This window comes from Anomaloglossus baeobatrachus, chromosome 5 (genome assembly GCF_048569485.1).
Source record: "Anomaloglossus baeobatrachus isolate aAnoBae1 chromosome 5, aAnoBae1.hap1, whole genome shotgun sequence".
NCBI lineage: Eukaryota > Metazoa > Chordata > Amphibia > Anura > Aromobatidae > Anomaloglossus > Anomaloglossus baeobatrachus.
Window position 1 is genome coordinate 509,947,200 of NC_134357.1, and position 27,240 is coordinate 509,974,439.

The following is a 27,240-nucleotide window of genomic DNA, read 5'->3' on the forward strand; positions in this document are numbered from 1 at the left end:
CTCGAGCCATACCGCAGATCCGGATTCGAGCAGCCCGATGGCTGGTGTGTGGGCGGCACATCTAATATGACTGTGACTTTCTCTATAATACATGTTCCACACTTGAAATGTGAGTATGGCTTCTTCCCTGTGTGAGTTCTCTGATGTTTAACAAGATGATGTTTCACTTTAAAACATTTCCCACATTCTGAACATTAATATGGCTTCTCACCTGTGCCAATTATCTGATGCAACAGTAAAACAGATTTTTGTTCTCGTAGTTACTTTTATATGTGATTGTGATTTGATGAAAATTTCAATAAAAATAGACTTATTAAAACAGATTTTTGTTTAAAGTGCTTTTCACATTCGGATCATGAAAACGCCTTGTTTCCCCTTCATGACTCAGCTGATGTATAGCAAATTGTGATTTGTCTGTAAAACTTTGCCCACATTCTGAACATGACTTCACCGCTATATGAGTTCTTTGATGTCTAACAAGTTTTGCTTTCGCATTAAAACATTTCCCACATTCTGCACACGAAAATGGCTTCTCCCCGGTGTGAAGTCTCTGATGTATAACAAGTTCAGATTTGCTAGAAAAACATTTCCCACATTCTGAACATGAAAATGGCCTCTCCCCTGTGTGAGTTTTCTGGTGCCTAACAAGATGTTCTTTTCGATTAAAACATTTCCCACATTCTGAACATAAAAACGGCTTCTCTCCTGTGTGAATTTTCTGATGTGCTACAAGTTTGTATTTCACACTATACTGATTCCCACATTCTGAACATGAAAATAGCTTTTCTCCTGTGTGAAGTCTCTGATGCATCCTTAAAACTGATTTTTGTTTAAAACATTTTCCACATTCGGAGCAAGAAAATGCTTTGTTTCGTTCATGACTCATCTCATGTGAAATAAGAAGTGATTTTCCTGTAAAACATTTCCCACATTTTGAACATGAAAATGGCTTCTCCCCAGTGTGAATTCTCAAATGACGAACAAGATTTGCATTCCTAGAAAATGATTTCCCACATTCTGAACACGAAAATGGCTTCTCCCCAGTGTGAATACTTTGATGTTGAACAATTAGAGCTTTCGTATAAAAGCGTTTCCCACATTCTGAACACGAAAATGGCTTGTCTCCTGTGTGAATTCTCTGATGTAGAACAAGTTTAGCTTTTCGATTAAAAGATTTTCCACATTCTGAACATACAAATGGTTTCTTCCCTGTGTGAATTCTCTGATGATAAACAAGTTTTGATTGATGACTAAAACATTTCCCACATTCTGAACATAAAAATGGTTCGTCCTCTATGGCAGCTCTTTTATGTTCAACTGCTCTTCTGTGACCTTTGTTTTGTATATTTGTCTTTGGGGAAGCAGAAGAAAGGAACATGGATTGATGTGTGTCTGGTATAACGACATTTTCTTCACATGTATCTGTCGCAAAATCGGAGAATATCTGAAGTTCTTCAGAGCTCCTGATACAGTCTTCTGGCAAGAATAAATCAAATGTTATCATTTTTAAATAACACTGCATTGGAACTATTACATAGGTCTTTTTTTCAACCTAATGTCTATCTAGTTCAACCTTCCTCCACTAATTATACACTTTGTCACTAAATCATTTATAACCGAGTTACATATAAATATTAATCTATTATAAACTTTATAATATTTCCATACAAATTGTAATACAATTCAATTAGTAACAGACTAAGACAGTAGACCACGAAAGCGCAATTGATAGAATATACATTTTCACATTTTAATTTCTCTATTGTAACCCTCTGCAGCATCGCTGTGACAGAAGAAGATTGCAGTGTACAGTGTAGTTTATAGACTACAGTAGTAAAATCAGTAAAAAAAAAAAAAAAAAAAAAAGTTCAAATCACCCCCTTTTGCCCCGTTGAATATAAAACAAAAAATACAGATATTTGGTATCACTGCATTCAGAAATGCCTGCTCTATCATAATATAAAGTCAATTAATTTGATCATTATACGGCGTAGCAAGAAAAAAAATTCCAAAAGCCAAAATTACGTTGTTTTGTTCGACGCAACATCGCATTTTCACAAAAAATGGTGTAATTAAAAACGCCAGCTCAGAATGCAAAAAATAAGCAGTCACTGAGCCCCAGATCCCAAAAAATGAAAAAGCTACAGGTCTCGGAAAATGGAGACAAAACCTCAATTTTTTTTTGGGACAAACTTCAGATTTTTTTTCACCACTTAGCTAAAACTAAAATGATACATGTTTAGTATCTACAAACTCGTACCGATATGAGACATCATACTGTCACATCAGTTTTACCATATACAGTGGAACCTTGGTTTACGGGTAACCCGGTTTGCGAGCATTTTGCTATATGAGCAAAGCTTGATGTAAATTTGTAACTCAGTTTACGAGCAAGCTTTGCTGTACGAGCAAATACTCACCGCACACACGTCCGGTTCCATACTTTAACCGCGCTCTGACCCTCTCTTGCAGTCCGCACAAACACACACAAGCACGCACACACACATATTATGCTCACCTTACCTTCCGTTTCATCGCCGGCCTCATGGTTCTTGTAGTTTGCCGATACAGGATGTGTATCGGGTAACCATCACGACCGATGGAGGAACTTCCGCTTGCAGGAGCTACTCAAAGGCAGCGCGCTGGCCAATCAGAAGCAAGAGGCTCTGCCTTTGACGTCAGCGCTCTGGCAGCGGAAGTTCCTCTATCGTCGCGATGGTTACCCAATACACATCCTGTACCGGCTAACTACAAAAACCATGAGGCCGGCGATGGAACGGAAGGTAAGGTGAGCATAATATTTGTGTGTGCATGCTTTTGTGTGTTTGCGTGTGTTTGTGCATGTTTGTGCATGTGTGAAATGGCACAATAGGGGACCAGGATGGGACATTGAACAAGTTGTGGAACGAATTGTCTGAACTTGCATTATTTCCTATGGGAAATTTTACTTTGTTACACGAGTAACGTAGTTTACAAGCACACTCCGAAAACGGATTATGCTCGTAAACCAAGGTTCCACTGTAGTAAACATGCTGAATAAGAGAATTAAAAAAAACCAAAACATTGTAGAATGAATAGAAGTGATTATAGGGCATGTGTGACAGAAAATACACAAAATTAACACCATTTAACAAAAAATGCACTCCTTAATGTGCTCAAAACCATATTCAAGAAATCTATTAACCTTTCAGGTACTTCATAGAAATTAAAGCAATGCGAAAGGGAAAAATTTACATTTTACATTTTCCTACAAAAATATTGCTTTAGCCCACATTTTTCATTTTCACAAGAGTAAACGGAAAAGATGGATATAGAATTTGTCATGCAATTTGTGCTGAGGACACCAATGCTCAAATGTGGTGGGAAAACTACTGTTTGGGCGCACGGCAGGGTTTGGAAGGGAAGGAGCACCATTTGACTTTTGAAGCACAAAATTGGCTGAAAAATGTTGTTTTTGCCCCAAATGTTTATTTTCACAAGGGCAATGGGAGAAAACTGACCCCAAAATATGTTTTGCAATTTCATCTGAGCAGGACGATGCCCCATATGTGGGACAAAAATACTGTTTGGGAACATGACAAGACTCAGAAGGGAAGGAGGGACATTTTGGCTGGTATAGAGGATGCCAGGTCACATTTGAAGAGCTCCTGACATGGCAAAACAGCAAAAACCCCAGAAGTAACCCTATTTTGGTAACTACACCTCTCGAGGAATTCATTTAAGGGTATAGAGAGCATTTTTATCTCTCATATGTGGTCACATACTTCTCAGGCATAGGGCAAAGCTCAGATGGGAAGGAGATTCATAATTATAGTGCAGATTTTCCTATAATGGTTTGCGGGTGCCATGTCACATTGGCAGAGCCCTGAGGTGTCAGAACCACAGAAGCCCCACATAAGTGACCCCATTTTACAGATTCTACCCTTCAATTAATTGATCTTGGGGTGTAGTAAGTATATTAACACCATAGGTGCTTCAAGGAATGTTACACCATTTGGCGGTGAAGAAAATAATTACAAGCTGACATTGAGGGTATGATTCCACTTGCAAATGACTCGTGTGAGTGTCACATTGCATCACCCAGCACAGCCTGACACTCTCCTGACAGGAGCGCCTCAGCTGCATGGAAATACATGCAGTCGACCTGCACCTGTCAGGAGAGTGTACGCCGTGCCAGGTTATACCGATGCGAGACTCGCATAGTGACAGTCAAAGTTTAATGGAGTTCATGAGCCATGGACTCGGGTGAACCCTTACGTCACCACGAACACGGCCAAAAACAGCCAAAGACTGCCGAGTGACAGCAGTGCAGTGAATACCCCTGGAATTTATGATCGAACCCAGAAGCAGAAGCGGCCGAGAGACAGAGTCTACAGGAGGTGTCGAAGGACCTGTAAGTATAATCATAATGTTTTTTAATAATGTGCTTGTTTTTACTGCCCCTGTGCCCGAACTATAACACGAGCTTCCCAGGAAAGCTTGTGTTGGGATCATGTGCACGAACACTATGTGTTTGTACAGATCCTGAACTTTACAGTTCGGGTTCGCCCATCACTACTAGTGATCCTACACTCTATCTGCAATAATTTGATATGTCTCTCTACCCTCATAAATCCTGCAGAGGACCGATGTTTGCAGTTCGCCCCATGAAAATCTTGAACAATATATAAAATGCTGGAGTAGATATGTAGATGATACCTCTTTTCTGATCAAATGACCAGGGTATCAAAATCATGGAATTTATGCAAATCTGAATAATATATCATGGAATATGAAATTTACAGCTGAATATGATGGTACTGCTGGAACTTTTTTGGATGACAACATTTCTATGCAGAAAGGGAAATTGTACAGTATTCTACGGTAGGGGCTATTGAAAACCAACTGCTACAAACTCATTACTGCATTAAAATAGTAATCAGCCACAACATAGAAAAAACATCATTGCCTTACAGTCAATTAATTCAGTTGCAAAGGATTAATAGTTGTTGTGCTGATGTTCTGACCCAGTAAAAGGAACTAATGACATGAAAATGTGTAAGGGGGAATTCAGAGTTGGCAACTTAAAAAGCCTTTTCAACTTACAGGTTGATAGGAACTGTTTATTTTATTGATCAGAACCAATAAGATTAATGATAAGGCTTTGACGTCAAAATGAAAAAAATAAACCCGTGTCAGAAAACATCAGACGCATTAGCCAGCGTAATTGGTATTTACTGGTTGATGATCTTGGTTTAAAAGAGAAAGCAGCTATTTCACCTATAGTCTTTTTCATAATTGTCAAATTTGAGGGGCTTTTTAGTACAAGTAAGACACATTGAAACAACTAATATGGATGTTAATTGGTTAAAAATAGGTTAACTATAACTGGCCACTGCTCGTTTTGTTCTCAATTTCTCCATTTTAAAGTGGGTGGAGAAGAATTTTTGATAAAGGATTTTATCACAAGTAAAACTTAGTTTGCAGTTCTTGTGATTTTCTGTCCATGTTTCTCTTTTTATATAGGAAATATTATTAGGCTTGTTTACCTCTGTTTTCGGGAACATGGTCTTTCGATTCAGACTGGAAAAGGATGTGCTAAATTAATCCTGTTTGTGATCGTCATGGAGCTGAAAGCAAATGTGTCACGATTCTGCCGTGTAGTAGGCCTCGACACTGTCAGACAATGTATGCTGGCTGGAATCTGGGCATACTGAGCTGTGAGTTAGGCCGGTGTCCCACTTGTGATTGCCCCGCATGTACTGAGTTTCGCGGTGCATCACCTGGCACGGACTCACGCTCTGCTCACAGAAGCGGGTCGGTTGCATGCATCTCTATGCAGCTGACCAGCTCCTGTGAGCAGAGAGTGAGTCCGTGTTGGGTGATGCACCGCGAAACTGGCGCGAGATACATGTGAGGCAATCGCAAGTGGGACATCGGCCTTAGATGAATGACAGCATAGTCGTCCATTCTGATTCTGGGTTGTTCAGGTGTTCAATTTTCCCAGTGATTGCCCAGCTTCTTAGCTGAGCAATCTCTCCTTGAACTCTTCCAGTCGTACATTCCATTATAGTGGTGCTGTTAGCCTGTGTTTTTGTGTTCTGATCATCATTATCTGACCCTGGACCGTTGCCTAACTATTCCTCTGTTTGCTCCCTGTATTCGACATGCTCTCCTGGTATTCTGAACTTGGACTGTTACTTGACTACACCTCAGTTTACTCCCCGAATCTACAATGAGCTCTCCTGGTACCTGACCCCAAATTATCTGACTAAGGCCCCCTTCACACGCACGTGTCTCCGGTACGTGCTGGGTCTGTGCCCGCATGTACACGAGACACGGACACATGTAAACCCATTAAAATCAATGGGTTTATGTGCACGCACGTGTGCAGCCATTGGCCTGTGCCTCTGTGTGGCGCAGACGTGAGCCCGTGTGCTCCACATGGATGCATGTCCGTTTTTCTCTGGCAGCACGGGTGTCACGCGGCCCGCACACGTACCACACGGATGTAGTGTGGATGCAGTCCTGTGTGACACGCGCCGGAGAAACACACGTGTCAGAGAAAAAAAATAACAAATCTTTACTCACCTTCTCCAGCCCTCCTGTCTCTGCCGCTGCTGTCACTTGCTGCCGACCGCCGCTCATTATGCTCATTTAATATTCACTTCACTGCAGCAGAAGCGGCAGCAGCGAGGAGTCGGCAGGGCTGGAGACCGAAGATCAGCACTACGGACAGCGACGCCAGGGACAGATGAGTTGAAAGTTCTCGTCCTCCATGTGTTATCATGGATAACACACGGAGAACACACGTAGTGCCATAAACACGGCACACGGTGGGGAAAACGCACCTTTGATACGTCCGTGAAACACGTGCGTGATTTTCATGGACGTGTCAAGGGGGCCTAAAACTGCCTTCAGACCTGCCCGTGAGCGTCATAAAATGTCTGTCCTTTGCAAGATTAATGAGGGTAGATCAACCTGCTGACGGCTCTCAGAGACCTAAAATTATTGCAGATGGAGAGAAGAATCATTAGTAGATGTGATGCACTTGGTCTTCCAGGCTTAAATGGAGAAAAAAAAATACTTTGCTGTCAAAACTTTGAAATAATGTGGTATATATTTTCTTTTATACGTGTACTGTTTGAGAGATAGTCATTTCATTAACTCTAGATAGCAATGTGGAAGTGCCTCATTTATATTATAATTAGGTGTAAAACATGATACTTTTTGCTATTTAACACAAGGGGGGGGGGTGAACATTTGCTATATGGCCTTGAGAAAGCTTGTGCTCACACTAAACAGCGTTGGCCAACTGGGAAGGTGTCTGCCCAACATAGCTCATGTATTTGTTTCAATAAAGGATACGCTAGTACCAACTGCCATATATATGATGAGCACTACTACCTGTGCTTCCACCTACCTAACTTGGATCGTGTTCCTGATATGCTTTTACTCCTGTGGAGTTATTAAAGGCTGGAGCCTGTAGTGACCGTGAGACATCTCCTTTTGGAGTAAAATCTGTGACTTCTCTGCATTTAGTGGTCACTACTCACCTGGATAGTCATACGTAAGAATCTCCTCTTTACACGGCTGATCACCCCTCACATATGTCTTCGTAGTAATAATATGAGTCCGAACTTCACCCTAAAACAAATATTAGAAAAGTCACGGGAAATGATTCAGAAGAACAGAAAAGATCAGAAATGAACATGACGACCAAAACTGACAGCAGTAGATATCACAGAGCTGCAGGTCTCCTGTATAATCCAACCTGTCGCCTCCTAATTGTAACCAGCAGTCTCCATAACCAGAAAATTGTGAGAAGATCCGGACAACATCTAATGTCTATGATCAGCTTTATCCTGTCATCTCCACCAAGTATAAACCATACACTGAATGGCCACATTATTACAGACACCATCTAGGAGCGTTGGATTTCCTTTGGCATTTAGGAGTTCAGCAATTTATCACATCAAAGATTCCAGGTGATGACATAGTTCTGCAGGATTACAGGCTCATGAGGACATGAAAGCTTCTTAAATTTACCGAAAATTAGATGAAGGTGATGACAGGTATGGGGCATCCTATTCTACCTCGACCCAGAGATGCTCTATAGGATTAAAGGCCCATTTACACGCTACGATATCGCTAGCGAGCGTACCCACCCCCATCATTTGTGCATCAGGGGCAAATCGCTGCCTGTGGCGCACAATATCGCTAACACCCGTCACACATACGTACCTTCCTAGCGACGTCACTGTGGGCGGCGAACAACCTCTTTGCTAAGGGGGAGGTTCGTGCGCCGTCACAGCGACGTCACACAGCGGCCGACCAATAGAAGCGGAGGGGTGGAGACCAGCCGCATTAACGACAAGCCCACCTCGTTCCCGGAGGACGCAGGTAAGCTGTTGTTCGTCGCTCCCGGGGTTTCACACGTAGCGATGTGTGCTGCCTCAGGAACGACGAACTACCTACGTTCACAACGACCAACGAGATTTTGAAAATGAACGACGTGTCAACGATCAACGATTAGGTGAGTATTTTTGATCGTTAACACTCGCTCGGAGCTGTTACACGCAACGACGTTGCTAACGACGCCGGATGTGCGTCACGAATTCCGTGACCCCAACGACATATCATTAGCAATATCGTTGTGTGTAAATGGGACTTAATATCTGAAGACTGTAAAGGACGAGGAGACAAGGATGGAAAGGATGAGGACATTGTGCTTCTAAACTGACCCTAAAACCAATACGCAGCTGAGACACTGGAGTACAGCTGTTGAGACCTTGGACCAGGTCAGAGATCCAGTAAGGAAGAAAGAAAAGCAACTCTAGTGGTTCCGAGCTGGAGGTCCAGAAAGGTAACCAACGGTTATTGCAAACCCTGAGACTGCAAGGACAAAGACTACATGCAACACAAACTAAAGGGTGCTTTACACGCTGTGATATCGGTAACGATATATCGTCGGGCGTCACGTCGTTAGTGACGCACATCCGACGCAGTTACCGACATCGCAGCCTGTAACACTAATGAGCGACGATCAACGATCGCAAAATCGTTCCAAAACGGTGATCGTTGACATGTCGTTCATTTCCTTAATATCGCTGCTGCCACCAGTACGATGTTGTTCGTCGTTCCTGCGGCATCAAACATAACTATGTGTGACACTGCAGGAACGACGAACATCTCCTTACCTGCGTCCACCGGCAATGCGGAAAGAAGGAGGTGGGCGGGATGTTACGTCCTAGCAATTGCTAGCGATGTCGCAGCGTGTAAAGTACCCCTTAGAGGTTTAAAAAAGTCTAGATAGCCAAGACAAGGCACGTATGGTACACTGGGAGAGGACAGCATGGAAAACGAGTCAGGAGAGATGGAGGCTCTGTCAGCGTGGCCGGGGTCAGGTCACCAGAGGTCATACCGTGGGAAAATGGGTATGACCTCCGGTGAACTGAGTGATGTCACTGCTGCCAGCCTTGTCCCCCTTGTCAATCTATTCCCTGGGCCTGGATACATTGGACATGTTTTCAGTCTCTCCAGACTCAGATGTAGTAGAGCCAGGACCATCGTGGGACATCTGTGTGGATTACAGCGGAACTTTAAGGGTCTTTTTGGGGTTAATAAAGAGGGAAAAAAGAGTGCTGTATTTTAATTCAAATAAAGGATTTTTCTCTGTGTTTGTGTTTATTTTTCTTTACTCATAGACCCCTACCCATCACTAATTTTGTGCTTGATGACCCCTGTGCGCCATTTCGGTGCAGTTTTCTGACAGAAGGCGCAAATTTTGTGCGAAATGTTTGCACCAGATTTCAGCACCGTAATGAAAATTTTACACCATATTCATGCACCCAATCTACAAGTAATGGGGGAAAAAAAGCATCAAAACTGCATGATCTATGATGTGATAGTGATGTGATTTTTTTTGCCAGGAGGTGTATAATGGGTGCAAGAATATGATGTTAAAACTTCAGCACCAAATCTGCATCTATTGGCAAAAAAATGCAGTTTTCGGGCAGAAGATGCAGATGAGTTCACTGAGGTCACCAGAGCTCCTCTGAGGTCAGGTTATCTGCGGACACAGGTGGAGGACTCCAGCTGTGACCACGACTCATTCATTCTCTGCCTGGAGCTCATAGTGGGAAGTCATGTTCCATGATTGCGTGCTGTGAGCTTCAGATGTAGCAGAGTTGAATCATTCTGGGACCTCATGTGGATTACATTGGACCTGCAGTGGTATTTTGGTTGTTAATAAAGTGGTGAAAGAGGATGGTTTTTGTCTTTTATTCCAATTAAAGGATTTTTTCAGTGTTTATTTACTTTCACTTACAGATTAGTGATGCGGGGGTCTCATAGATGCCTACCATTGCTAATCGAGAGCTTAGTGGCAGCTGTGCACTGCCATTATCCTTTTATATTACCCCGAAAGCCACCGCACCAGGGCAATCGGAAAGAGCCAGGTAAAGCGCCGTGCTTGTCGCATCTAATGGATGCAGTAATCCCGGGAAGCTGCAGGCTGTTATTTTTAGGCTGGACCTCCCCAGCCTGAGAAAACCAGCCTCCAGCTGCTGGGATTTATCTTGGCTGGGTAACAGAATTGGGTGTGAGGAACCGCATGTCGTTTTTTTTAAATTATTTACTGTATTTAAATAATTAAAAAAAACAAACAAAAAAAAAAACGCTGCATGCAGTTTCTCCCATTTTGCTATACGGCCAAGATAAGCGCGCGGCTGGGGTCTGCAGCCAGTAGCAGCATGCTTTATCTATGCTGCGTCTCTTAATATGGAGGACGATTACGCCAAATGTTTTATATATTTATTCATTTTTAGACTAAGAGAGACGCACACAGCGCCTGTGATTGGAAGCAGTCAGCTGCCAAGCTGCCACAAAGAGTGGGAGCGCGTCTGACTGCAGCCAATCTGAGGTGTGGGTGGGTGGGGAATGCTGTGCATATTCATTTAAAGTAATGCGCGGTACCGGAAGTTAATGGGCGGTCTGGGAGCAGTGTACAGCCATGCCGCAGCCTGGTAAGTACAGCGCGTTTAGTCCCATCCCACTATCCCTTCTACCACCATTTTTAATCACCAGATTCTGGTCCCCATAGACTTATGTGGGGACCAGAATCCGGCCTGGAACCAGATGTTGGTAATTGAAATTGGAACACCGGGATCAGCTGGTCCCAGTTATCTGCGAGTTCAGTCATCACTAGTCCTGGCTAATCTAGCACCAGTGACCTTTAGAGATGAGCGAGCACCAGAATATTTCTAAATCGCTATACTCGTAATGAGTACTTTGTAATACTCGCGTATTCATTCCGAATAGGGAGTACAATGCAAGTCAATGGAAAATGCAAGTAATTTTCTGCTGAACCCAACAAAGAGGTCTGGGGGCCTGAGGAAAAGGCTGAAATGGAGGGGAAAGTGATGAAACTGAATGGGGAGAGCCTGGAGAATATGCTTGCATGCATTTCTGACTAACATATGGTTTCTGTGAATAAGGATGTCACAGTATTACACCACTTTTACAGATGCACAAGAAAACCTACCAAACCTAACCTAAATTGAATTTTACAGGCCAAATAGGTTAAGAAACAGTTTTTCCTGCATAATCACTTGTATATAAGGAAAATAAATTGGAGAAAAAAAAATATCCCTGTTAGCGTTTGTTCACAAGTAGTGTTTTGGCTTTTTTTTACTTTTACAATTGGGAGGGCCCCGACTTATACATTTTGTACATCCCTCTGTCATACATAATTTCTAGTTAGCTATTTCCCAGCACTTTACAAGGACAGCTAGAACGTTCCCGTTGTTATGTTGATCTTTAACCTGAGGGGCCTCAAGTGGTCCTGTAACATACGTTTTGGAGGGACTGCTGTTACTTATACATTTGGATGGTTCCTCCGTCATTGAGACTCAGATAGTGGAATACATATTTATAGCAGTTTACAATGTGCCCATTGTGTCGGCGGGCTTTACCCTTCTCCTCCATGTCTTTCTGCAGCCCTCAATTCAAGTTTTCAGATGGCCTGCAAGTGTCAGGAAACCTGAGTTTGGTGAGCACCCAGAAGTGGTCATTAACATACATTTGGGAAAGACTGCTCTGACTTATACATTTGGGCGGTCCCTCCCTAATTGAGACTCAGATAGTGGAATACAGTGTACAATGTGCCCATTGTGGTGTTGGGCTTTACCCTCCTCCTCCATGAAATTCTGCGGTCCTAAATTTAAGTTTTCAGCGAGCCTGCAGTAGTCAGGAAACTGGAGTTTGGTGAGGGCCCTGAGATGGCCCAGTAACATACATTTGGGTGGGACAGCTCTTATGTCTATATTTGGGCGGTCCCTCCCTCATTGAGACTCAGATAGGGGAATACAGTGTACAATGTGCCCATTGTGATGTTGGGCTTTACCCTCCTCCTCCATGTCATTCTGCAGGCCTCAATTCAAGTTTTCAGAGGGCTTGCAGGTGTTAGGAAACCTAAGTTTGGTAAGAGTCCTCAGGTGGCCCTGTAACATACGTTTGGAAGGGCCCTCCTCTATAAATTTTTAAGGGCTCTCTTCTGTACATTTGAGAGTGCCCTTGCTTATTCATATCATAGAGCCCTCACTCACTCATTTAAGGGCAAAGACTAAAGAAAAGAAGGGCAAGCGACGTGGAGTAGAAAAGGGAGACGTGACTGCAGCCTGCAAGCCTCAGGTTTGGCTGAACTCTGCCAACAGAAAAAAATAAAGCTGCACTAGTCAACTGGATGATGAGCCCAAATATATAAATTGTGCAAGTGAATGGACAATGGATATATGGTGCCCCACCTCCAGGATGGATTGGAGAAGCTCCTCCAAATGGCTCAGAAATATTTATTGGCAATATTCCCAGACTATATTGGAAGAGAAGACTTGTTGATACTCTAGTACTTGGTCCAGTGCCGTATGTACATCGGATTTCTAAAAATTACTCCTGGGTGCTGTGTCATAGATTAAGAAAGACACCATGACAAAGGCCTCCCATGACAAACATTATCTACGTAGGACTAGTGTAGTAGTTGTGGCCCTCAATTCAAGTTTTCAGAGGGTCATCAGTTGTTCATCAAAAGTCATTGTAAATTGCTATCGAATATGTCTCCCCTATCTCAGTCACAATGTGGGAAAACCCATGGATGTTTTTTTGCCAGCTATGGTGACTGACAGAAGATTTCTATTGAATATGTATCCCTATTTCAGTCACAATGTGGGACAACTCGTGACAAGGGTCTCCAATGGCAAATGTTAGTTTGGTAGGACTGCTGTCCTGGTTTATCCAGTCCACAATGTGCATTGTTTACAAAAATTACCCCTATGGCCTGAGTCATGGTTGACACAGGGGGTCACCATCACAAGGGCGTCCAATGACAAATAGTAGTTAGGCTGGAGTAGGAGTACTGTCCTGGTGTGTCCATCACTGCACAATGTGCATAATGTTTACAAAAATTAGTCCTCTGTGCTGAGTCATGGTTGACGCAGAAAGGAAACTGCTTTATATGGGAAGGGGTGAACCTTAACGGCCGTAGTCAAAACATTTTGGGAGAATTTAGTTTGCCTTGCTCTCATCTGAAGGGATTACAAACTGAACAGCAGAACTGAAAACATGCTCTGACATAGCAGCCGGACAGGCCAGCACCTCCAAGGCTTAGGGGCACTTTGCACACGACATCGCAGGTGCGATGTCGGTGGGGTCAAATCGAAAGTGACGCACTTCCGGCGTCACTCTCGACATCGTAGTGTGTAAAGCATTTTTGATACGATTAACGAGCACAAAAGCATCGTAATCGTATTATCGGTGTAGCGTCGGTCATTTCCATGAATTGGGAAAGACCGATGTTACGATGTTGTTCCTCTTTCCTGCGGCAGCACACATCACTATGTGTGAAGCCGCAGGAGCGAGGAACATCTCCAACCTGCGTCCCGGCCGGCTATGCAGAAGGAAGGAGGTGGGCGGGATGTTTACATCCCGCTCATCTCTGCCCCTCCGCTTCTATTGGCCGCCTGCCGTGTGACGTCGCTATGACACCGCACGACCCGCCCCCTTAGGAAGGGCAGGTGAGTCCATGTGAAGCTGCCATAGCGATAATGTTCGCTACGGCAGCTATCACCATGATATTGCAGCTGCGACAGGGGCGGGGACTGTTACATCTCGTGGCTCTCCTGAGGCAAGGACTGAGGCAGTCTCCCATTCCTTGCCTGCCACGAGCACTCCTGCTCAGCAGCGCCGAAGGTCTGCCAGACTGCGCAGTGTGCAGGAGATACCTTCTCAGAGAGGCAGCAGACGGGTGACACCTAGTGGTTCTCCTGTTAAAAGGAGTGAAGCGGTCTCCCATTCCTGGCCTGCCGCAGACTCTCCTGCTCAGCGGCCCCGAAGGTCTGCGAGGCTGCGCAATGTGCAGAGGTTTACTGCTCAGGGAAGCAGTGAGATTCCCGTTATCTCTGCACATTGTGAGACCGAGGATCCCGCCTCTATTTCCCAGAGGCAGGAGGGTGAGCATGTGCAATGCGTGGTGGGTCCTGATTCGCTCACTGACGTCACACGGCTTGATGACAAGGCTGGTGACGTGGTCAATCCTGACTGGCCAGGCTGGGACGTCGTGGACCCTGATTGGGTCAAGTCCGTCATCTCCGCCTCGCGCCCGCCCTCGGGTGGAGCTGCACCTCCTTAAAAGCTCCCCCTGCCATCATGGCGGCGCGCGACCGTCCTTCTATGTTTGGATGTCTGGCAGCGTGCTGCCACGCCACTGCTCAGGCATTACTGTCTCTTGTGGGCTTGGCCCTTGCTGCTCCGGCAGTACCTCGTTTGCAGGCCGTGTTCCTGCCTTGCTGCTCCGGCAGTACCCCCGTCAACAGGCCGTGTTCCTGTCCCAGGTGAGCTCCTCAAGTCTCCATTGGACTCACCTGCTTATTGAAAGCACACGTGCGTGGGCACCTCTGTGCTACCCTCGTGCCATATTCTCGTGACTTCCACTGGCACACGTGCGTGGGCACCTCTGTGCTTCCCCGTGCAACAGGTACACCGAGACGTGAGATCTGTGCCATACAACCCTCATGGGTTAGGGCAGATCGGTGTACATAGATCGTCTGTGACATTCCAGACGATTGCTAGCAGCAACCCGCTCACTCTTCACCCACCATAGCGGCGGTCCCTTACACCGCACAGTGGACCTTGACCGGCGGAAGCAGTCCATTTCCCATCTTGGCACGCTTCCCCGGGTCCCCCTCGTAACATTACGGTCGCGCCAAAGGTCTGGCTATGGCTGAAGAGCAGCAGCAGTTGCTGCGTTATGTGCAGCAGTTGGAGTCACGATTGGCAGCAGTGGAGCAGTCTTCCTCCGATAAGACTACTCGGACCCAGGCGGCTACCCAGGCTGTGCTATTGGGCGGAAGGTCTCCTCGCCTTGCGCTTCCAGAGCGCTTTAGCGGCAACAGCTCTGAGTGCCGTGGTTTTATAAACCAGGTTACCACCTACTTAGAGCTGTCCGCGACTCTTTACGCTACCGAGAAGGCGAAGGTAGCCTTCGTCCAGTCCCTGCTCACAGGGAGAGCGCTGAAGTGGTCCACGCCGTTGTGGGAGCGCGGATATCGTGTGGTGAATAACTTAGCAGCTTATCTTGGGGCCATGAGAATGGTGTTCCTCGGGCCTCAAGTCACCCACGATTCCGCGCTGCGCCTCCTACGACTTCGGCAAGGGTCTGCTTCAGTCGGGGACTTTGCTGTACACTTTAGGACACTGGCCGCAGAGCTGGACTGGCCGGATAAGGTCCTTGTCCCTGTGTTTTGGGAGGGCCTGGCAGGGTTTGTCAAAGACGCACTGGCCACACGTGAGGTGCCTGCCACTTTAGAGTCCTTGATTCAGGTTGCCTCTCGCATAGACATCCGCCAGGCGGAGCGAAGGCTCGAGGTCTCTTCAGCACCCACGTCTTCTCGGCCTAAAAAGCGTCTGACTCCCGTCTTCCATCAGACAGGTCCCCCAGCCAGTCCTGTAGGCGACTCCGTGGAGTCAATGGAGGTGTCCAAGGTGGTCTCCTCTGCCCCAGGTTCTCGGTCTTGTGTCATCTGCTTTTCCTGTGGGCAGAGGGGACACATAGCTACCCGATGTCCCAAACCGTCGGGAAAAGACAGCGTCTAGTTTCTATCAGAGGGGGGACTCTAGACGCTACTTCTCCCTCTAGGTTGACTATCAGCACCCAGTTGCAGTTCGGCACTACTCTCTTCTCTGCCCTGGCTTGCTTGGACTCAGGCGCTGAAGGCAATTTCATCTCGACCTCCCTGGCAACCCGATACTCAGTTCCCCTGGTTCTGTTGCCCAAGCCACTCAGGGTCCGGGTAGTCGACGGGTCCATACTACTCGATCCTATCACCCAGATCACCATCCCTCTCAGGATGGATGTACCACCGGGACACCATGAGCAGGTGTCCTTCCTGGTGCTTCCAGGGGGGACGGATGAGATCCTACTGGGCCTTCCCTGGTTGAGACAGCATGCTCCTATACTCAACTGGGCAACAGGGGAGATCTCATCCTGGGCAGGATCCTGTAGAGAGCACCTCGTGACTACCGAACCACCCGCTACCATTAGGTCGGTTGGGTCCTCAGGGAATACTGAGGGGCCGGGTTTACCGACACCTTATGAGGCCTACAGGGATGTCTTTTCCAAAAGGGCCGCAGATACTCTTCCTCCCCACCGGCCATATGATTGCCGAATAGACCTGAAGCCAGGCTCCGAGCCCCCTAGGGGCAGAGTGTATCCACTCTCTGCTCCAGAGACGGAGGCTATGTCCAAATATATTCAGGACAGCCTGGCGAAGGGGTTCATTCGCAAGTCTATTTCACCGGCTGGTGCAGGGTTCTTTTTTGTGCAGAAGAAGGAAGGGGATCTGCGCCCCTGTATCGATTACAGGGGATTAAATGCAATCACAATCAAGAACAAATACCCTTTGCCCCTCATTACTGAGCTATTTGATCGATTCCGCGGGGCAAAGGTCTTCACAAAGCTGGATCTACGCGGGGCGTATAATCTAGTGCGAGTCCGAAAGGGCGATGAGTGGAAGACCGCCTTTAACACCGGGGACGGTCACTACGAGTATCTAGTAATGCCCTTCAGACTCTGCAATGCCCCCGCCGTATTTCAAGACTTTGTGAATGACATTTTCCGGGATTTGTATCTTTCCGTGGTTGCATACCTGGATGACATTCTTATCTTCTCCCCCGATCTTACCACCCATCGGAGGGATGTCATCCGAGTACTTAAGAGGCTCCGCACCCATTCGTTATATGCTAAGCTGGAAAAGTGCGTTTTTGAACAGGAATCCTTGCCGTTCCTGGGGTACATAGTGTCCAGTCAGGGGTTAGCAATGGATCCGGGGAAGTTGGAGACAGTGATGAACTGGCCTGAGCCCCGCTCGCTGAAGGCGATCCAGCGATTCTTGGGGTTTATCAATTATTATCGCCAGTTCATTCCCAACTTCTCGACGGTGGCAGCACCCATCATTGCCCTTACCCGCAAGGGCGCTAATCCCAAAGCATGGACATGGGAAACGGTAGAGGCATTTCACACTCTCAAAACTCACTTCTCCAGAGCTCCCATCCTTCATCGTCCAGACATCTCCAAACCCTTCCCACTGGAGGTAGACGCCTCTTCGGTCGGTGCAGGTGCAGTCCTGTACCAGAAAAACGAACGAGGAAGGAAATATCCGTGTTTCTTTTTCTCCAAGACCTTTTCTCCGGCCGAGAGGAACTACTCCATAGGGGATAGGGAGTTACTGGTGATGAAACTAGCATTCCAGGAATGGCGGCATCTCCTGGAGGGTGCGAAGCATCCATTTGAGGTTTTTTCTGACCACAAAAACCTCACATACCTCCAGACAGCACAACGCCTGAACCCAAGGCAGGCCCGTTGGTCTTTATTCTTCTCCCGGTTCCGCTTTATTATCCGCCACCTGGCCGGTGAGAAGAACGTACGGGCCGATGCCTTGTCACGTTGTATGCTTGTGTTGGAGGAGGACGAGGAGGAGCCTCGTCTTATACTACCCCCGGACAGCTTGAGGATGGTCACTCCCACTTCTTTGGACCAGGTGCCACCTGGCAAAACCCTCGTTCCCCCTGAACTACGGAACGAGGTGCTATCGTGGGCCCATGCCTCCAAGGTCGGGGGTCACTTCGGGGTCAAAAGGACCAGAGACCTGGTGACCAGGCATTATTGGTGGCCGAGACTACCCCAGGACATACAGGAATATGTGGGAGCCTGTATGTCGTGTGCTCGGAATAAGCCGTCCCGGCAGAGACCGGCAGGTCTTCTTCACCCACTGCCAGTGCCGGATCGTCCCTGGGAAGTGGTAGGGATGGACTTCCTGGGAGATCTGCCCAAATCAGCAGGGCACAGGGTCGTATGGGTCATCACGGACCACTTCTCTAAAATGGTCCACTTGGTGCCTCTCCCACGACTCCCGACGTCACGTGCTCTCGCCACCTTGTTCATTCGGCATGTATTTAGGTTGCATGGCATGCCTGACAAGGTGGTGAGCGACCGGGGTCCCCAGTTCGCGTCTTGCTTCTGGAGAGAGCTCTGTAAGCTCCTGCAGATAGAGCTGAACATCTCCTCCGCATACCATCCCGAGACCAATGGACTAGTGGAGAGGACTAATCAGACCTTGGTAACTTACCTCCGCCATTTTATATCCGCGCACCACGACAACTGGGCTAACCTCCTTCCTTGGGCCGAATTTGCCATTAACAATTCGGTCCATGAATCCTCTGGCCAGACTCCGTTCCTACTCAATAACGGACAACATCCCAGAATCCCGGTTCCGATGCCCATTACGTCACCCGATACTAGAGTGGAGGATTGGGCTACCAAGGCCCGGGAGATCTGGGATGACACCCAAGAGGCTCTTAAAAGGGCTAAAGACCGGATGGTGACAACGGCTGATGTTCGCCGCCGCCCTGCACCATCCTTCGCCCCTGGTTACCTAGTATGGCTGTCCTCTAAGAATGTTAACCTACGGGTACAGGCAGCCAAATTCGCCCCTAGGTATCTGGGTCCGTTTAAAGTACTACAGCAGGGTGTGGCCTGGACCTCATGTAGAGAGGAAGCAGCGTGGGTGATCTCCTGCCTGGATCCTGAATTATCCTGCACACCGGCCTTGCTGACAGGCACTACCGACCCTGGAGGGCTGCAACACAACTTATAACACCCAGGGAAGCGAGCACAGCCAGGATATGCCGACCCGCAGTAGCAATAAAAGGGACAGAGACGCGCAGGAGCGTGCCTCTGAAGAATCCAATATGGCGCCGCCGGCATCCACACCATCCCGAGCTGGAGCAGTGGGAGTAGCAAGCAGGTTGGAGCGGTTTGCCAGAGTGGCCCCTGGCACAGAGCCTACCTGCAACGAGGCACCCGATGGCAGCGCTGAACGGGCCCTGGAGCAGGGAGAAAACATACCCGACAGTGAGACTGTGAGTACCCTGGGCCCTGCATGTTCAGCAGCACAAGGTATGCAGACACACAGGCCTGTGCTGGCAGAGGGAGGAGGGGGAGATGTGGAGCAAACAACACCTGTTTTCACTGAGGCCATACTGAGAGACATTCTGGCAGCAATTAACTCTTGCAATACCACATTGGCCACTCTAAGCAGCCAGATGGGAACTGTCACCTCAGATATGGCCTGTATTAAACGTGAGCTGCAAGGGGTGACTGTCAGAATGGGGGAGTTGGAGGAAAGAGTGAGTACAACAGAGGATAAATTGCCCCCAATGTCACGAGAGCTGGGAAAGGCCACGCAAAATATCTCCACACTGCTAAACAAGGTGGATGATTTAGAAAATCTCTCCCGCAGAAGTAATTTGCGACTGGTGGGGGTCCCAGAGAGGATGGAGGGCAATGACCCACTGAATTTCTTTGAAAAATGGCTTAAAGACACCATGGGAAAAGACATACTGTCCCCTTTCTTCACCATTGAAAGGGCGCACAGGGTCCCTGCGCGTGCCCCACAGCCGGGAGCACCCCCACGTCCTATTCTGATTAAACTACTGCACTATAAAGATAGGGACACTATCCTGCGCAGAGCCAGAGATATCAAAGAACTTGCAATTGATGGGAGGAAGATATCAATATTTCCTGATTTCTCCATGGAAGTGCAACGTAAAAGAGTGCAATTTATTGAGATAAAAAAACGACTGCGCAACCTGCAAGTGCCATACTCCATGATGTACCCTGCTAAGCTGCGGATTGCTGCGAACGGAGAGACTCATTTTTTTGATACGGCTGGGGCGGCATTGTCTTGGCTGGATATCAATGAGAGATCCCTGAGGAGGAAGAATACCTGAGACTTCCCTTTCTGCCGCCAGGCGTTGTTTTTGTTTGGGACGCTATGCTGGTGAGCTCATTACAGTTAAATTCATCTAGGATCCAGGTTGGGAGACGGCCGGTTCATTGTGGACACCCGCTGCACTAGCGAGTTGTGGACCCCCTCCCTGCATGGACTTGGGGCGTGTTTTTAGCCCTGATTCTCTCTATTTGGGAGAAATGTGTAAGATACACTTGATTTTGAGGGCAGGGGCACTGCGCACTGGTGTGCGGAGCCCTATCTCTCTCCTTGTTTTTCTTGTTTATTGTTGTATGATGCAATCTGTTTGGGAAGTGTGGTGTGCCTCAGTCGTGTCGCTCAACCTAATGTTTTTGAGAATCGGTGGAGAACGCCTCTCTCCTCCAGGTATGAAGTATCCGTCCGGATCATATCTTAGTCTACGCTTATGGCGACATCTTTAAATATTGTAGCGTGGAATGTTAGAGGGCTCGGAGATGCGAACAAAAGATGTGCTATATTTACTCACCTACAGAAACTTTTACCGGCTATTTTATGTCTCTCCGAGACCCACATGGTCAGGGATAATGTTCATTGGCTGAGGAAGGGATGGATCGCGCATGAATATCATTCCACATACTCGACCCATGCACGGGGTGTGAGTGTGTTGGTGCACAAATCCATCCCGTTCTCATGTACCAAATCAGTGATTGACCCGGGGGGCAGATTTGTATGTTTGCTTTGCACGCTGTATGGTATACAATTTATTCTGGTTGCGATATATATCCCTCCACCATATTCAGTCGAACCGGTAAAAAGGATATTGTCTATTTTAGATTCCCTTCCATCTGTGCCGACGCTTTTGATAGGGGATTTTAATAATTACTTACATCCCTATCTAGATAAATTACACTCGGGAAACATATCGGAGAACGCCGCCCCGACTTCATTTGCTAGAATGCTAACGGAGTTGGGTTTTGTAGATCTTTGGCGTGCCCAACACCCCACAACCAAACAATTCTCCTGTTACTCTAGCTCCCACCACACCATGTCACGGATAGACCTGGCTATTGGAAACGCACTTATGGCCTCATATACACAAAAGGTGGCCTACCTACCTAGAAGCGTATCTGATCACTCACCATTACATGTTACGCTTGCATGGGGAAACCCCGTCACTCTGCCCAGGCCTATCTGGAAACTTAATCCCTTCTGGATCCAGCTTATTGGGGAATCTTTACATGATAACATTCTAGAATACTTCCATGTTAATGAGTGCTCTGCACCGCCACACATAGTTTGGGACTCTATGAAACCTGTGGTAAGGGGCATATATATTAGAGAAATATGCATTCGCAAAAATCAAACCAAATGTTACACCCAGAGTCTGATTCAGGAGGTATCTGATGCGGAGGCTGCGGTGGTGCTCAACCCAACAGTAGAAACTAAAAACACTCTAGAGAAGGCACAGATGTCACTCAAAGAAAATCTCATGTCGGTGGCAGAAAATAAACGCTATTTCCTTAAACAAAATTATTTTATGGCAGGGGAGGGCGTGGGGCACCTACTGGCCACAGTCATTAGAGCACAGGAAGGATCTTCTTATATAAATAGGTTAAAGACGGAATCAGGTGACTTTGTAACAGAAAGCGAGGATATAATAAGAGAAATAAAGAGCTATTATATGCGGCTATACACATCAGACTGTGACCTCACGGAGACTGAGATTGAGCAGTATTTGGATGCTCTCTCTCTTCCTTCACTGAGTGATGTAAACAGGGAATTGCTGGACCGGGACATCTCATTGCAAGAACTGGAGGAAGCGCTTGGCCAGACACAAAATGAAAAAGCTCCGGGAACGGATGGCCTGCCTGGAGAGTTTTATAAAGCGTATGCACCCTTACTGCTACCCAAACTACTTAAGGTATTTGAAGAGGCTGAAAGGCAGAGGGTCCTCCCGCCCTCTATGAGGGAAGCCTTAATAGTCTTAATATTAAAACCTGGAAAAGATCCAGAGATCCCGGATTCGTATCGCCCAATCTCTCTCCTACAAACAGACATTAAATTGCTGGCCAAGGTGCTCGCCAATAGGATGTCCCGAGTCATCTCATCTATAGTGCAGAGTGATCAGACAGGCTTCATTCCATGCAGAGCCACATCTATGAATCTCAGGAAATTATATTTGGGAATTCAACATAGTTCTGAGGTACCGGGGGAAAGGGCAATTTTGTCATTAGACGCCGCTAAGGCGTTCGATAGCCTTGAATGGGAATATATGTGGGCTGTACTTCGGAAAATGGGCTTTGGACATAGATTCATAGATTGGGTAAAACTGCTATATGACTCACCGGTGGCAAAGGTTAGGGTTAATGGCAGGGTCTCCGAGTCTTTTCCTCTTGGAAGAGGTACTAGACAGGGGTGCCCGCTTTCACCCTTGCTATTCGCAACTGCAGTGGAGCCGTTGGCAGTGGCAATACGGAAATCCAGGGAGGTAGAGGGATTTCGGTGTGGAGCCGTGGAACAAAAGATATCATTATACGCAGACGATCTACTCTTATATTTAGACAGGGTACGTTCCTCGATTTTGCCGGCAATGAATATCATTCGGGAATTTGGACAGAGGTCTGGTCTACTAATCAACTGGTCCAAGTCGGCTTTAATGCCGTTGGACCCCCTTCCGGGGGACTTTTCGGACTTACAGATTCCAGTTCCTGTGGTCCGGGAGTTTAAATATCTGGGAGTAATTGTCAGCCCAATCCCGAAGGATTTCCAGGCCCTAAATCTGGAACCCCTGTTACAGCGATTCAGAGCAAAAGTGCATACCTGGTGCCGTTTGCCGCTATCAAATGTCGGCAGATCCAATTTAATTAAAATGGTAATGATGCCACAATTACTATACCTTATACATAATTCTCCAGTGTGGATATGTAGGGAATTTTTTGTAAAAATTAATACAATATTCCGGGAACTTATTTGGAAGAAAAAGCAAGCTAGGATTCGACTGGAAGTGCTACAGCGGGGAAAGGAGGAGGGAGGACTGGCGGTACCAAACCCATATATATACTATATAGCCTCCCAGATGCAACATCTGAGGGGTTGGGGCAAAGAAGGAGGGTATGATACCAGTGGTGATATAGTGAGAGAGGGATCAGTATGGAAGTACCCAGGTTGCCGGTTGGATGTGGGACAAAGACAGATAAATGGGGCACGATATCCCACACTGGCTATGATATTCCGGGTGTGGGACAGGGGTAAGTCTCTTTTGAGGATAAGCGGACCTACAGAGCTCTGGCCACTGTGGCAGAACCCCGACTTGCCAGAAATTAAAAAATTAGTAGGGTTCAGAGGATGGGAGGATAAAGGGATCCATTTAGTGTCACAAGTACTACAAAATAATACTCTTAAAAGCTTTGAACAATTGAGAACGGAGTTTCACCTTCCGCATGTCTTCTTTTATCAGTATTTGCAGCTGAGACACGCACTGGAAAGACAGGGGAGGACAAACCCGGTCACAGTGACACATAATCAAACATTACATAGGCTGCTTACATCTGAGTCCTCTAAGGGTCTTATTTCGGAACTATATAAAAAATTACTACCTGCCCATCTGGAAACACATCCATTGCTTGTTAAAAGCAAATGGGAACGAGACGTCGGTCCCCTGACGGAAGGCCAGTGGTCTGATATATTGGAACAAGTTCCTAAACTGGCGGTATCGGAGTGCCAAAAGCTGTCTCAAATATATCTCATCCACAGGGTATATAAAACTCCCAGTCTACTATTTAAGATGGGACTCAGACCAAACACACAGTGTGTTAGGTGTGGACAGGATGATGCCCATTTGATGCATGTTATGTGGGAGTGTGGACACATTGGTGATTTCTGGAACCAAACCCTGGGACTTATAGGTCAAATATATCATATCACAATACAACCGTCGCCCCGCCTGTGCCTGTTGAGCCTATGGGAAGGAGAAGTGGATCCGGATTCTCCAACAGCCCTGGGAATAGCACGTATCTTGTACCAAGCAAGAAAGCTACTTGCATATCACTGGTTAGACCCTCTACCACCAACATTACCAGAGCTCAAAAACAAATTAAATAACGTCATAAGATTGGAAAGGGGAGTTTATTTAAAAAGAAAAACATTGAAAAAGTTTTACAACATTTGGCGGCCATGGATGGAGTTGCCGGGCCTACCCTCTAGTGCACTGGTTCGGGATGCAATGCTGGACCGGTTACTGTTGTGCCTGCAGTGATGGCATGTGTGAGGAAGGGAATTAAAACTAGTTTTTTCTGTGGCGAAATAGACTTTGAATGAAGAGGTGAGAGAGGACTGGAATGGTTTCATGGATGACTGCACGGAGAGGGAGGGGCGGGAGAGTATAGCAATATGATGTGGAGCGACACGGCTGATGGAGGAGGTGTTTCTGTTAGTCTGAGGCATTATTGCATAATTTAAGTTTTGTTTATTTGTAGAGCCACGAGGTTTGTAGGCTCAAGTTATATAATATAATTATGATTTGAGAACTCTATTATTATATTTACATATATGCAGAGAAAGAACCTGATTTATAAATCATATGTGTTTATCTGTTTATGGTTATCAGTTATATGAAAAGTGAAATACTCTCTGTATTGATCCCTAATGATTTAATAAAAAAAGATCTGATTTAAAAAAAAGTACTACAGCAGGTAAACCCAGTGGCATACCGACTCCAGCTCCCTCCACGCTGGGCTATAGCCAACACCTTTCACGTGTCCCTCCTGAAACCCGTACGACTTAATAAATTCTCGGGGTCCCTGCTGGCTCAAACCGACTCCCCGTCCGACGACCCTGAGGTGGCAAAACTTGTGGAGACAAAAGTCATACAGGGCAAGAGGTACTACCTCGTGGAGTGGGCCGGCCGTGGTCCGGAGCATAGATCCTGGGAGTTGGAGGATCATATCCGCGCCCCGGGTTTGATAGCGGCCTTCGAGCACGGACAGGGGGGGAGGCCTAGACGGGGGGGTAATGTTACATCTCGTGGCTCTCCTGAGGCAAGGACTGAGGCAGTCTCCCATTCCTTGCCTGCCACGAGCACTCCTGCTCAGCAGCGCCGAAGGTCTGCCAGACTGCGCAGTGTGCAGGAGATACCTTCTCAGAGAGGCAGCAGAAGGGTGACACCTAGTGGTTCTCCTGTTAAAAGGAGTGAAGCGGTCTCCCATTCCTGGCCTGCCGCAGACTCTCCTGCTCAGCGGCCCCGAAGGTCTGCGAGGCTGCGCAATGTGCAGAGGTTTACTGCTCAGGGAAGCAGTGAGATTCCCGTTATCTCTGCACATTGTGAGACCGAGGATCCCGCCTCTATTTCCCAGAGGCAGGAGGGTGAGCATGTGCAATGCGTGGTGGGTCCTGATTCGCTCACTGACGTCACACGGCTTGATGACAAGGCTGGTGACGTGGTCAATCCTGACTGGCCAGGCTGGGACGTCGTGGACCCTGATTGGGTCAAGTCCGTCATCTCCGCCTCGCGCCCGCCCTCGGGTGGAGCTGCACCTCCTTAAAAGCTCCCCCTGCCATCATGGCGGCGCGCGACCGTCCTTCTATGTTTGGATGTCTGGCAGTGTGCTGCCACGCCACTGCTCAGGCATTACTGTCTCTTGTGGGCTTGGCCCTTGCTGCTCCGGCAGTACCTCGTTTGCAGGCCGTGTTCCTGCCTTGCTGCTCCGGCAGTACCCCCGTCAACAGGCCGTGTTCCTGTCCCAGGTGAGCTCCTCAAGTCTCCATTGGACTCACCAGCTTATTGAAAGCACACGTGCGTGGGCACCTCTGTGCTACCCTCGTGCCATATTCTCGTGACTTCCACTGGCACACGTGCGTGGGCACCTCTGTGCTTCCCCGTGCAACAGGTACACCGAGACGTGAGATCTGTGCCATACAACCCTCACGGGTTAGGGCAGATCGGTGTACATAGATCGTCTGTGACATTCCAGACGATCGCTAGCAGCAACCCGCTCACTCTTCACCCACCATAGCGGCGGTCCCTTACACCGCACAGTGGACCTTGACCGGCGGAAGCAGTCCATTTCCCATCTTGGCACGCTTCCCCGGGTCCCCCTCGTAACACGGGACTATCGCGCTCGACATCGCAGCATCGGCTTGCGATGTCGTAGTGTGCAAAGGGCCCCTTATAAGGAGAGGTTGGGCCAAGTGTTCAGCTTGGACACCCTATAATTAAAAGGGAACTGAAGCATAAGAAAGGACACAGGTATGGTCACTTAAGTACCCCTTGACCATGTTGTACAACTTCTCTCTACTTGGCATTGTTACAGGCACAGATAGCCCTTGCTGATGTGCTGGTTTACTGAAAATGGCTCAGTTTGCGCACATTTTCCCCCCACCTCTGTTGGACCTGGTGTTCGTGTCTCTCTCCATTAATCCTTGGTGTTGAAAAGAGCCGGTAACTCTGCCGCCAGCGTTATCTGAGGGTGATGTTTTCAGCAACTGATCTACAGCAACCCTTTTGAAGGCTTCCATTGTGCAACCGTTTAGTGACTCCAAAAGCAGAGAAGGAAATTTTCCCTTGTACCGTGGGTCCAGAAAGGTGGTCAACCTGCATAGGTTGTTGGATAAAATGTGGATTTCGCGAGGGTCTTGCCACAGACATTTTCACATAAACTGTGCCATGTGGGCCAAGCTGCAAACAGGCAAAGGTTCTGTGTCCCCACCAGGAGGAACAATACCCATCCTCTCCTCATGCTGTCTCGGCTCCTCCTCCTCTCTAGCCCATTCATGCTGGACAGACATGAAGCTGGGGTTGAGAGTCCCCTAGATAGCATAGAAAAATAAGTCTTCATCCTCCTTATCATCACCCAATGTTGCCTCAAAATATTGACTGGGCAGCATCACCCATTGGGAAATCTAGCTCCATAGCCACATAGCCACATGCTGGGTACTCACAGCT

The 27,240-nt window shown here is 47.2% G+C and overlaps 1 protein-coding gene across 1 annotated transcript in view; it reads right to left on the reverse strand.

Moving 5' to 3' along the window:
• LOC142312007 (uncharacterized) overlaps positions 1–27,240 on the reverse strand; it is a 95,770-nt gene that overhangs the window by 58,846 nt on the left and 9,684 nt on the right. Inside the window, exons 2-3 of the mRNA XM_075350881.1 lie at positions 7,536–7,626; positions 447–1,476 (exon numbers count right to left, since the gene is read on the reverse strand). Coding sequence (XP_075206996.1) covers positions 447–1,378 — 932 coding nt within the window. The 5' untranslated portion in view covers positions 1,379–1,476; positions 7,536–7,626. The remainder of the gene's footprint in view (positions 1–446; positions 1,477–7,535; positions 7,627–27,240) is intronic.